Consider the following 13,861-nt stretch of genomic DNA (forward strand, 5'->3'; position numbering starts at 1 on the left):
GAGCTGCCAGATGTCAATTAAAAATGAATAGTGACTCATGACATTAAAGAGACAGGTATAATCAAGAGAATTCTGGCTGGCAGGAAATGTCATTTCAGAAAACAAAGGTCTCAACATCTCTGTCTTTCTTTAAAAATAACTTAATTCATGTTGACTACGGCCTGACCTCTAACTACACCATAAGCACCTTCTACGCTTCCCTCAAAATACTAGTGTTGCTATAAAGTCTGCCACATTTCATTTTGTACTGTTACGTGTTATCGGGATGGGAATGATTCATGTATTTGGTCTGAAATTTCCTACATGTACAGCTCTCACAGAAATAGGAGCTGAGACTTTGTGTATATGCAAATAACGTGCAAAAGTGAAGGTAACTGTCCATCAAATAACTGATGCCAGCGATAACATGGAATTAGCTCTCTGGAAACTACAGTCATTCATACACGTGAAGATGCACTTGGACACGCATTCTGGAAACCACTGCGTAGAGCTCTAAAAACAGCAAGACTGAAGCAGTGGAGCCTCCACAGCCGACCAGATTGCTTTCAGTGAGTCCTAAATGGCAATTATTTCACCACAGAGAGAAATGGCCTACTGTGCAAACAGTTTATGACCTACATGAAGACGAACAGGAGAGGGAAACTGCTCCATCACTGCCCTCACTGAGGGAAGTGTGTTGCTCGTTCAGGGTAGGAAACTTCTTGCTGCTGTCACCCCTTTTCCAGCAGTGCCACCACTGTCCACCACCACCTTACCTCCATGGAGGGTTCCTTCAGCCCTGCTTCAGGGGTGAAGGCACATTTTTAAACCAGCTTCAATGCTTGAAAAACAGCCCTGGTTGCTCCCATTGCTGGGCCAGTTGCTCTTCCCATGCCTCTCCATATCCCCATCACTTGTGCTCATTTAAAAAAGCCACAATTTAATCTTCAGCTCTACTGCTGTAACTGAGAGGATGGAGCAATGAAGAAGAGATGGGAACTTCCGCAGCTCTTCTCGGGCTAAGAAAAAATTACTGCCATCCATATCCTGCTTCCCTTCCACTGGTACTGAGTGTAGCAATTAAAGCCTATGATGGATGAGCTATGGTACTTTCACAGATATTAGCAGCAGGCAGCATACATGGCTACATGATGCATCAAAAAATTAAAAGCTGTCTTTGCTTCACATAGTAATCCTGTTGCTGAAAACTGATTAAAAGATGAGTTACTTTTTGCCACTGTGTAATTCAATTTTACTTGTTATCACAAATAATTTTTGTCCAGTATAGCATTACTGTGAGCTTTGCTTTGTTTAAGGAACTGGCTCACTATCCCCTTCCAAAAATGCATTTTTTGCCTTTGGATCTGCAAAACTAAACAGATTAAAAAGGACGTGCTTTTGTCACAATTCAGGTTCATAAAGTGGTCTAAACTGTAACTCTGTTTTCAGACGCTTATAATTTTCACACCATCCTTCTGCAACTGTAAAACTCCCCATCTTCTCTGCGCCCTAAACCAAAGATTACAGTTGCCAGTTCCTTCCCTCTCCAAAACCTTACATTTTGTACTTTCTTTTGAGATAATCATGGGAGAATAATTCAGGTTTTCTCATCTGAAGCTTCTTATACACTTATTCTAGTTTCCTGATGCAAAAAGAGGTATTTCTAACAAAGCAGGTAGATCACTCCCTGGAGAACAGTTCTGTAGCAAAGCTTTTTGATTTGCTTTTAAATTAATACATTAAGGTGATATACTGCAAACAATCAACGTGGACGTTGACTGTTACTTTTCCTTAGAAATGGATAAGCATAGTTTTCATGTATGGGGACATTGATTTACAGTGGCTCCACATGACGAACTTCCATAACGCTCACTTACCAAAACGCTGTTAGCAAAGCTAATTAAAATTTATGTGCAAACATTCTAGGTACTTCTGATGATCAATTTTTACAGAGGAAAATATAAAATATGGTTCTGAATGTCATCTCAAAATTTTTCATTACCATATAAATTGGTTCTGCTTGTTCCTTGAAGAAAACTGATTTTAAATCAAAATGAAATAATTGCTTTATTTCAAAATCTCAACTCCACGCTTGTGTTTTTTTCTTTGTTTTTTTTTTTTTTCACATGGGACTAAGACTTGCTCTGTGAACAACAACATTTTCAATAGAGGAATCTGAAATAGAATTTAAACTTCTAAGGGGAAAAAAAATCTACATTTACATACTTCTATTACTGTAAACATTACGGTTATTCATTATTTTCTTCAGGATTTGAGTTTGTACATGATACTTAAGTGATTGTGAAAAGTAAGCTCATTTAAATACTGGCACAGGCTGCTCCGAACCTCAAACCAGAAATTAAATTTGAAGTGTTTTAAGAAAAAAATAAAAAGTACAAACAGCAGGTGTTAAAGAATCATCTCGGACCTGTCTTGGAAGCTGGGTTCTATATTTACTTTACACCTCTGAAAAACCTCTTCTGCCTGGATGCTGCATCAGAAAGATCCATCACGTTGGCTTACAAGTATTACTCATTCTTTAATTTAGCTGTGGTACTGGAAAATACAATGTATCTATGACTTTTTCTGTACCATCAGCCCTCGAGCTGGACATTGATATTTTCAAGTGTATGCAAATAAAACACTCTCGTGTATTTTACACATGTGAACCAGCTCAGTAGCACTGGTGTATGTGTTTGTGTTGTCCATGTTGGTATCAGTTCAAACTGTGTCTCATACTCACACGAACATGTAATTACTCACATGTATGCATGTGTAATGTCTGCTTGTGTAATGTCTGCTTGTATAATGTCTGCATTACTCACATATAATGCACTTAGCTGCTTGAGTAAATAGGACCAGAATTATTTATTTTACCATTTGTATTTCACCAAAGAACAAAGTAATCAATTAATGCAAAAGAGGACAAAGGAATAAACCTCTCAAATATATATCATGAGGTATATGCTCCACTTTACTATGTGCTAGTACATAATATTGTAAGTGGAGTAATTTTGGCTTCCATGTCTTCAGGAACAGAGAACTATAGTTTGAAGATATTAATACACACGCATCTATTCTAGTCTCCATTTTTTAACTAGCTGAGAAAAATGAGACAAGTTAAAGAGTAAATGCACACTGTTTTTCTTACACTGTTCTTGTTCCAAAATGGAACGATAATGTTTCATTCAATGAATTAATCACAGGGAATATTTAAAGATAATCTCACTGAAACAAAGCCTCCTCATTCTGAATATATAGTTAGAAAAGGCAGCCAAATTTTAGTTTGAGTATTTGAAGACAAAAGCTAATTTCATAGGAGGTTTTTGGAATTAGGAAGAGACAGCTGGGAAGCTGGCACAAGCTCTAGGAGTAAAGTTGGTGCATTAGCTACATGACTGCTAAAATACTTTCTATAGATAAAGTTAAAAGAAAAAGCAAAATGATGAGTTCCGAGTGTAAAACTGAAAAACAGCCTTTCTTAAAAGCGTTATTTCCATCCTAAACAATTAACATTGGATTTTTCTCTCTAACGTTTATTCTTAATCTACTGGAGGGGGATATTTGGTACATGAGAAAAAAAGAATTGTATACATGGCTAGAATACAAAGCCTTACAATTTTCATGTGGAACAAATATGTGACAATGTATTTTCTATCTGTTTGTGCAAAACACAATGATGTTTTAAACCAAGGTGCCAAATAGTTACCACTGATGGCCAGAACCCAAACAAATACCCCAGCTTGATTTTTAAGTGTAAGTCAATAAAATTTCATGAATTTATGTCTATTTTACGGAAGTTGTAATTGCCACCTAACATCATAATTATGCCAACATGGCAAGACGTGCATATGAGGATTAGCTCAAAAACACATTCCAGACTTTTTACACAGCAAAATAAAATATTCAATTAATAACTGCTTCAATATAGCAAAGTGACATTTTATCTAGGGAAGCAGATTCCTGGAGGATTTCTTCTGTCAGGAAGTAATTCAAATGAAACCACTCTCTCCCCTCCAACCTTAAGTAAAACAACACTATTACTGTGTTTAGTACATTTGCTCTTGACCCAAAATATTAATAATATATTGCTTTTTCATCAAGAAGATTACTAAACCCTAAAAAAGATTTATCTTTAATTGCAACATATCATGAAGTTCTATGTTACAGTGGAAAAGCTGTGCTTTAAATCATAATGTCTAATTAAAAGCTATCAGTTATTTTAATGCAAATCCATTAGGTTAATTTTATCATCTCTTGCTCATGTGTTACTGTAGATTATCACTCTTAATGAAGATCTTATAAAAAAATAAATAAAAAAAAACAGAAGAGTTAGCATAACATGCACTACTTGTATAGCAATGTGCCAGTGCTTTCTTAATATGGAATAATACAACCACACATTATCACTTTACAAACAAAGCATACCGCACAGCCTTGAAGGAAATGGAAAACAAGGAAATATTACTTTAACAGAAAGATAATAACCTTTCAAAGAAGAAAGTGGAACAAAGCTATTGAAGGTGAAAAGATCACTATTAATCTAGTATATGCTACTAATATTCTAGAATTATCCCCCAAATTACAGTTGATGGGTCTAGTAATCAGGGTTAACCTCCCTTACCTTAGAATAGGTGATAGCTGTCACTGAATGTATTTGAAGTCTTTCAGACATATAAGTCCACAGAAAAAAAAAAAAAGAAGAAAAAAAAAGAAAACAAAAGTATGCTGGATCAATAAAGCTAGGAGCTACAATACAAAGATTGGGCTACTTTTCTCCTGCTAGGAAACCAGAATATGATCTCCTGCTTGCAACTCCAGATTGCAAACATAGTTAAAATGGCATGTCAACAGCACTGCTGAGTTCTTTCCTAGCTGTTTAAAGAAATCCAGTTGAATTAGATAAAGCAAAACCGATCGCTGAAGGGCAGCATTATGTGCTAGACGGGGCAGGTCATGCTTATGCTGAATCTCCCCCATCTGCCAGTAGGTATGCGAAGATGCTGCCAAGTGTTTTTGCCAGGCTGCTGTGTTTGACCCTGCTGCTTTCCTTTAAATGAGACCTGATTGACTGCCATGCTGACGGAAAGCATTAAGTTCAAATTGCTTATTCTTTGTCATAAGCCAAGAGAGACTGATTTTTCTTATCACCTGCTGTGCTGAAGGAGAGCAGAAATCACAAACAACTGCACGCGACGCGCTGCTTGCTTCAGTCACGCACTGCAAGGATGACCTGGAGCCTGGATGGCTCACAAACAGCTCTGCACAAACCTGCAGGGTGGCAGCAAGCTGCTCTGCTGCTTGCACCTGACCACCAGAAAGTTACCTCCCCTGCTCCATATAGAAGCAGAATCAAGAGCCACAGGTTTCTTGCAGGGCTCCGTAAGTGAGCCACACTCTCTTCATCGCAAATTCCGTGCTAACATCTCACCAAGGGTGAAAAATGCAGATCTGACATTAATTCACGCTGTCGATCCCTGTAACCTCAGACCCACCATCTGCTAGATTTAACATCTGAACTCTGGCAAGAGCAGATCTGAAAGTTCAAACTGGGTCTGACGTTGCACTCCATATGAACTGAGACTAGAGCCGGTCCCTCAGCAGAGACGGGAATGAGAATACTGGCAAGTCCTGTGCTAGGAAAAGTTTATTTGCACTTCTGAATAAACATTATAGCTCATAAAAAATATGCTCACTACAGAAATTGAATGAAAAGACTACCCTCCCATCAATGACCTCCCATTCTCTAAGCAAGGCTGTAACTTCCTTCTCACTGGAATTAAGTCTGGAAGTAGATCCGCTATTGCTGTTTTGATCGTGACTCATTAAAGTATGCATAGAAATAAAATCGCCTGACAAATTGATTCTACAATAGTTCAAGTGTCTTTAAAGTATAACATTGCACTTACGCTTTTCAATTATTTATGGCTGATGGCAGTCATTCCATTGATTTGGGGGAGAAAAGGCTCAGCACCAGCCCACAATTAGACTTAATTTATGGTTTTAGAACAGTTCTTTGCTGATTTCACATTGAAAACCAACTTCTCTAAAAGTGGACACACCCACCCCCTGTGCTCTTTAATGCTATGACATGGTATTAGCCACAGCTCCATAAAGTACACTTAAAACCAGCTGTAAAGCATCTATGAAAAGCATCTTAGGATATGTTTTATGAATGGCATTGACTAACACGTAGGAAAAGTAGCCTGGAGGCCTCAACAGAGCTCACATCCACAAGAACAAAGCTCCAGTGCTTAATCCCACTTGAAGAGGCTTCCCAGATGTCTCCACAGCACGGCCTAACACACACCCACAGTGCCTACAAGGCACCTCTGGCTTCTTCATTTGCACCAGCAGCAACAAATTTTCCTGTTTGCAAGTTCACAGCAGATGCTTACCATAGAAGATCCCGGACCTGCTGGCAGCACCAAGAGGACATGGAGCCTTGAGGGAAGCTTTCTCCCAAGCGTGGCAAGGAACACAGGAGCGGGGGCCAAGGCTATGAATTACGTGGGCATTCCCACATTTGCAAATAAATGAGCATTCTGCATGGTGCTGCTCATTCGGACGTCACTTACAGGCACTCAGAGAAAGCCTCAGCACCCTCCGTGCCCCAGGAAGGCTGGAGGTCAGAAAGCCCGAGGGGCTGGGGCAGAGCCGTGCTGGGAATTTCTATCAGTAGCAGACTGCCCTCACCCCATCTACAGCAGGACGTACTTGGTCACCCAGGGTGGGAAATTTTGTACTTGGGAGGAACAGGACAACAGCTTTTCATTGTCAGCAAGCATGCATATTTCTAAGGGATTTTTAAAAGGTTGCTTCAATAGTTTGCTTCCTATTTTTTCTATTTCACATTCATATTATTATATACTATTTTCCTGAAGGCTAAACATCTTAACCTCTTTGAAATGTCAACCTCAGTAAAGAAAAGAGCTCTACCTAATTTGTCCTCATTTCCACTCATCCAAAATCCCATTAAAGTGAAGTGTTCTTTTTTTTCCCCCTCAATATTCATTTTCCATTCAGAACAGGGCGTTTTATCCCCAGGTGGTGAAAGCTCACATATGGAAATATATTTAATTGGTTTAAAGATTTAAACATAATCTCCTCCCAAACCCTCCTCACTGAACTGGCTCTCCAGTAATTGAGCAAAACACTCAACAGACAGAGTTATATAAGACAGAAATGCATGGGATTGCTTCTCCAACCTTAGAAAGGAACATTTGCAAACCATTTTACCAAAGCATTAATACTTTTGATGAGGGAGCTTATCTACACACAGACTGATTAGTAAAGCTAAATGAATAGACTCACCCTTTTCCAAGGCATCTCCTTGGCACCCTTCTGTCACATGCACGTGAGAACTCATAGAAATCATATTTAAAAATACTACTGCTCTGTTGTGCATGGACTAGGGTGCTACCTCCTGCTTTGAGCTGACACTCTCTTCTCCCATAACAAATGCACATGATATTGCACACATGATTTTTCTGTGTTATTTACTATACATGGCAGTCAAATATTATTTAGTGTGACTTGAATTAAAAACAAAAATAAATTGGAAAAAAAAAAAAAAACACAAAAACAACAGGATACCTCTTCAGTTTCTATCCACATCATATGCAATGACCAGATACCTGCAAAGAATACTTATACTGGGAGAAGGAAAGAGGAGGGAATTCAACTTGCAAATTACAAAGGACAAAACATAAAGATGCAGCAACTTACGGTATTTTGCTGTTTGGAACATTTTTTTGTCATAAAGGGCAACTACACAAAGCAGCAGGATTAGTTTTCCAGCCCCAAGCTAAGTGCCCACGAATTTACCTCTGACAACCTCTTCCACAGACTCTGTAGTTGTGGTGGTAGTGGTTGCAATGCTGGTAGTTCTTTCAGTTGCTTCCTCATACTCTTCCTCTGTCTCTTCAATTTCATCACCATCACCATCGTCATCGTCATCATCAGCATCTTCATCTTCCACAACAGTTAACTCTTCATCTTCCTCTGGCTGTTCTTCTACTACCTTATCATCACTAAATGAAGAAAATGATAATGATGTGTCAGCAACAAAATGACTTCAAGGTGGTGAGAACGTTTTGTTTGGAAACACTGTAAAGGACAGGAAGGTACCTGTTTCTCCCTCACCCCACCCTTAAGTAAAAAAAAAAAAAAAAAAAAAAAAAGAATCAGTGATGCTGGAATGTCCCACTGAAATCAGAAATGCTTGAAAAAAAAAAGAAAAGCTAACATTAGCAATGCTGTGAGAAACCTAGCAAGACGCCAGACTGGAACTCCTCCTTGTACACAGGGACGGAAAAAAGAAACCCTGTCAGCAATGCTGTATTTTGACAGCTGAATAACACTCCAAATACACTTGCTTCACGCTGCCATCAACAAATCAATTTGTATTTTGAAAGAAGCTCAAATTAGCTCAAAATGCACTCAGCTCACACGCACATGAAAGTGAGAGAGTTCCTCTGGATTTTCTCACTCAGAGGACAGCTTACCCAAAGGCTTGCTGTGGACTACCTTGCTTAACACTCACAGAGGACAACTCAGTGTCAAATCAAGCATCCAGCTGACCTGTAATTCTCTACACTGACTGATTTTTTTCATCCTGTTGTCAAAATAGTACTCTGTGAATAGAAAAGCCACTTCTAAAGGAACTGTGCACAGAGCTGTCTGCTTCCACAAGGTTCACTCAAAAGACAACACCTGAAACGTGTAAACTTTTTTGGGGGGAGGGCGGGAACAGTTCACACACACTCATGCTTCAGCTGACTGCTGCTAGCTCTTCTCTTTGCAGTTTTATCTTCTTTGGGCACCTCAAAAGCAGACAACAGACATGACAGACTCAGCACGACAAGCTCGGCTCAGCTGTGCTGTGGTGCCAATGCTGCTGGGGCCTCTGTGGCCTGCAAGGATCTGCAAGGCCTCTGTGAACACCGACGGTACTACACTAAGCTGCCATGTACAGGAGGGAAAGGCATTCACCCCTGGGCTCATGAAGAAAACTCAAACCACTCAGCTAAATCTTGCCGTATATCACAGCTGCTTTAAATGATAATTTACGTAGATACCTAAAAGCCCAAGGACCTCAATCAGTCTTGGGCAATACGAAGGAATACTGCAGTCGGCTGTCAAACATGCTTGGTGGCCTAATGTGTCAATCATTTGCTGGGATCATTCTTAATGCTGAATGATATACAGGCAACAGGCCAAAACCCATACACTTACTGAATGCTACTGTGAGTTTTGAAAGGCTTCCTAACACAGCACCAGCTGTAGTAAGGTCTCAGGTTTGTTAGGCTGATCTTCTACTTGAAATTCACTACTAATGAGTAAATTGCTTTTAAATATTCAAACATGCAGTGACTTTTTGTCACCATCATACACATGAGGTTTTGCATCTTTTTTTCATGGCATCGCATATGCTTGAACAGCCTTTTATTTGAAGTTAACAACTTGCCTCCTTCACCTCGATTTGAAGACTAAGCCTGCAACATTTCACTTTACAATATGTTCTCTAGTACAACTTTGAAAGTAAACTCAGAGCAAAGAGGACAGTAAGATATTTTTAATAGGTTGTGAGGAAGAAGCTGGGAAATAGTGATAGAAATCTTGCATGCCACAAGACTTGCTTCTAGGAAAAAGTTAAGACTCTACAAACAAGTGTGCATTCTCTGTTCCTCACCCCCAAAGATATCTGGCCACCCAAAACACAGCAGTGACTTAAAAGTAATAATGAAACTTTTCATTTGGTGAATCCTAGGCAGGTTACAAAAATGTGTGTAGTAATAGCCAACTTACAGAAGAGCCTGAAAAAAGGATGAGCTGTTCCCATTTTACATGGGAAAGACTGCAAAAGTGGCAAAACCACCAGGTTCTTTTTAGTTTCTTGTTTTCAAAGAACTGGATAAGAAATTTCAGCACCTTCACAGTATGGCTTTCCTCTAGCATTCTAATTTCATCATCTCCAAAATCTTCTGCTTAGTTCTTAGTAACTCCTTTCCGAACAACAGATTTCTTCGATTTTCATTATTAAGTATTTTGCCTTTTTACCAGCATGAAATAATTACCAGCATGAAATAATTGCTATACATACACTGTCACCTTTCAATGGCCAGAGAGGGCTGAATTTCTAAATTCTAGTATCTGTTTCTGATCTCCAGGTTAATGAACTTCTAGTCTTAGCTACATACAGACATTCAAACCAGGAGTGCTGAGTATAAAACATCCAGTTTTTGATCAAGAGCATCAGATAGGATATGCTGTTCAACATTAAAGAAAATTCTTCTCTCTGTCTTTCTCTCCCTCACCTGAGCTAAAAATACAGAAACAAACACAGCATGCTTTAAAAAAAGTGCAATTATTTTTCCTCTTCCTTTCACATAAATGATCACACTCAGATATTGGCAAGCTCATAAAGCTAAAAAAAAAAAAGGACCAAAAAAAAAAAAAGGCAAATTAATGAAACAAAGGAAAGTCAATCAGTCACATGGAAAGCCACTTCAAAAATAATTTGTATGCATGCACCCAATATCCATCTGTTTTTAGCTACACAAAAGCAATTAACTCAGTTATGCCAGTCCCCAGCATTCTGCTGGGAAATTGTCAGCATCAAGGCGAAGCTTTCTGCTCTTAGTGTTGTTCAATGGTGACAGGAGCAGGATGAAAAGAGAATTTCTGTACGTGCTGGTTGGCCCTGCCCACCATTACAGTGGACCCTGGTTTCCTCTCCACTGATTTATCAGAAGTAAATGCCTTAGTGTGGCTCCCACCTCCATCCCCTTTATGAGTTGCTCCTTGCTGGAGAGCTAGAGATATGAGACAGTAAAAAAAAGGCAGAAATAATGGAAGACTACAACAGTTGACAGGATCAGCTTCCTGAAAAAAATTTAAAAATCTTGCACAAAATTGCGCTAGAATATTTTTTCTAATTTGATCATTCCTAGAAAAATTGCATCTCTGCTAGCAAAATAAATTGCAAGATTCAAATCACAAGAGTAGTATTTCACAGGATTTAATGTTTGCAAGTTACGAAAAAAGGACATAATGAAAACAGAGTAAAAATGGTTTTACCCTAAATTTTGATACCTAAATGGAAGCGTGAGCCTTGCTAAATATTTAAAGAAATAAGATGCCTGAAAACAGGCTTAGCAAGTTCATTTCCCTATTAAACAGGTTTTTAAAACTCTCATTGTGCAGAAACGTGTTGCTATGTTGAGGTTCTAAAGGAGCACTCCTGTCTCTCTTGAAAAGTAATTATTTTCTCAGCTACTTTATCTACAAAGATGAGTTAGTCTCCTTCCTTATTAGCACTATTGTTCAAAGAAAAGGGGAAGGAGAGAAGTGCTTTTACACGTTCTTAATAAGATTTTCCTTCAACGAAGCTGAATACCAGAAAATAACTGGACTTGCAGTAGTCTGATGATTTTATCATGCCCAGCTATGCAGCACAGTATCAGAAGCCAAACTGTATGAATACACAACAGTGAGGGACATATCACAGTAAGCTCTAACAGTAAAAACAGCAATAGCTTTACATTAGAAATCAATGCTAGCTCACTAAGTCACTTGCTCCTAAGATTCAATCGCAGTAACCATGTACAGCAATGCAAGCAGATGTCCACGTCTTCTCAGAGCCCGCAGCAGTTAGGACACATGAGAAAAGCAGTAATACCATACTGTAGCTTAAGAACACTACTCAAGGGCCAGGGGCCACTGGGAAGGAGGGGGAACTGCAGTAGTTGCCCCAGAATTTACTAGGAAGGGAAATTTGAGCCTTATTCTTGAAGACAGGTTTAGTATAAAAAACGTTAAATCTTGATGTGCTTCTATCACAAAGGTAGGAGGTGGAATTGACATTTTTAATACCACAGAAGTACTAATTCTTGTAATAACATGAAAAATTATCCTTGGTTTTGTTTCTTTGGACGTGATCTCTGTTACTGTCCGGGGTCTTCTACAAAGAATATGCACATGACAGAAACAACAGAGTAGTGAAGTTATACTTCAACTTTTGGACTGAAGCATCAACTTTACAAACTGGGACAAGAACCTCCCTGCTGTGCAGTGCATAAAGCTCTCTTTCTCCACGTCATGATAAATGCTTCGGTACCATTTCACTTGTCTCCATCAGCAGCACCACAGTGCTATTTTCCCAGACACCGCGTCTAACTTGTGCACACCGCTCACCTCAGCGTTCAGTTTAAATCCACCATTTTCAGACGAAAGTCTACTACAAGATGAATGTGGATGCTGATATTTTTCTCACAAGTCTTGAGAGTTTTATTTAATATATGTAGCAGACATGCTAACTTCCTGTTATTATTATTACATTTTACCCTTTATGGTTAACAAGTATGAGTCAATCTTGTTTCTTCTGGAATCACAACATCTTGACAGCTTTTTCATATATTCCCTCGATACCATCCCAGCCTGGGTTTTATTAGCACCACAGACTGCAGTGTCTCGTTTACAAGATATTGTTGACATTTTGCCTTAGCTTAGTGGTGCCGGTGACAGGATTTTTCAAAGGCTGTTCAAAAAAAAATTATTTGATACAGTGACAAGTTCACAGATTTGCAAAGCCATATTATCATCATCTGAACTTAACAGTTCAGCAGTAAACAATGGAGAGGTAAATTCTTAGGCTTGAATGAAGCCAGGAAAATATTTGCAATCCCCACATAAAACATTAGCGTATCTCATTTTCCTGTCAGCAGACTTCTTGCAAGCAGAGCTAGCGCTTTCCTTTAGTGGTGGACTATGGTGGAGTCACCATGCTTTTGAACCTTCTGTTTCATTCTCCCCACGGATGGGATATTAAAATCCAATCCCTTATCATGAAAATAACGCTTCCCCCAAGCATCCAAGCAGTACAGTGGGTCATTAGTAGAAATCATCTACTAGGCATGATGAAATGCAGTATTTGAAGTATGGAGGCTTCAGCACTATTTCTGATGCTGCACATACAGTGGAGTTGCACGCATCCCTAAGAAGTTATCAGTTCCATTCCAAACACTGATTTAGATAAAAACTTATCAGTGACTCCAATAGGCATATTTCTGTTTTTAAAGCACATACCACTGTACAGCCCCTGCCAGTATGCACCCATGCATACAGTTACAAACAATGTTTACACCACAGTTTTATTAATGTATATTTAACAACTTTATTTTCTTAATCCATCACGTTAGTAAGAACTGACACCAATGTATTGTTTATTCACTTCACACAAAATCGTGCATGGTCCTGTTATTTCTTGAAGACATAACTAAAGAACAAGTAAAGGAAAGCAAAGGAAAAGTGTATTGATACTCCTTGCTGTTCAAGAAAAGAGAAATGTTAGTAGATTAAAATTTCATTTTAGTATTCGAAAAACCTACAATAGGGACAAAGGAAGAATACAAATAAAAAGAGCAATTAATTTTCTTTCTAACTATGCGTCAGGACTCCTGGGACTGCAGCATAAGCTACATTTTAAGAGGACAATTCTGTCTGCAACTATTACCTTCAGACAAAAATTTGGCAAAGCTTTCAATTAAGGATAACATAAATGAGGACTAATAATTGGTTTGGGCGAAGTGCCTCACCTTTGTCTGCAGTAAACTCTTATCCGTTTGGATGTACTTAAAGCACGATTTTGACAAATAACAACTTGAACAAAAACACACTCCATCACTGGGTGTAAAAAGAATGAAAAGGTGTGAAAGACAGGTGTTTTGATATCCAGAGAGATTAGCGTTCACAAAACTTTTGCAACTGTATTTTATTGCAAATAGACTCCCTCTGAACTGTGTTTTTTACCAGCCACCAAGACTGAGCAAATAGCTGGGGAAAAGCTAATTCCAGGAGAAGAACTAAATAAAGAGTAGTA

General features: G+C 38.7%; 1 protein-coding gene across 2 annotated transcripts in view; it reads right to left on the reverse strand.

Moving 5' to 3' along the window:
* APP (amyloid beta precursor protein) overlaps positions 1-13,861 on the reverse strand; it is a 214,084-nt gene that overhangs the window by 90,237 nt on the left and 109,986 nt on the right. For both annotated transcript variants that reach the window (XM_082781003.1, XM_082781002.1), the window contains exon 6: positions 7,807-8,012. In XM_082781003.1, coding sequence (XP_082637129.1) covers positions 7,807-8,012 — 206 coding nt within the window. The remainder of the gene's footprint in view (positions 1-7,806; positions 8,013-13,861) is intronic.

This window comes from Aythya marila (assembly GCF_965140915.1).
Source record: "Aythya marila genome assembly, chromosome: 1".
Taxonomy (NCBI): Eukaryota; Metazoa; Chordata; class Aves; order Anseriformes; family Anatidae; genus Aythya; species Aythya marila.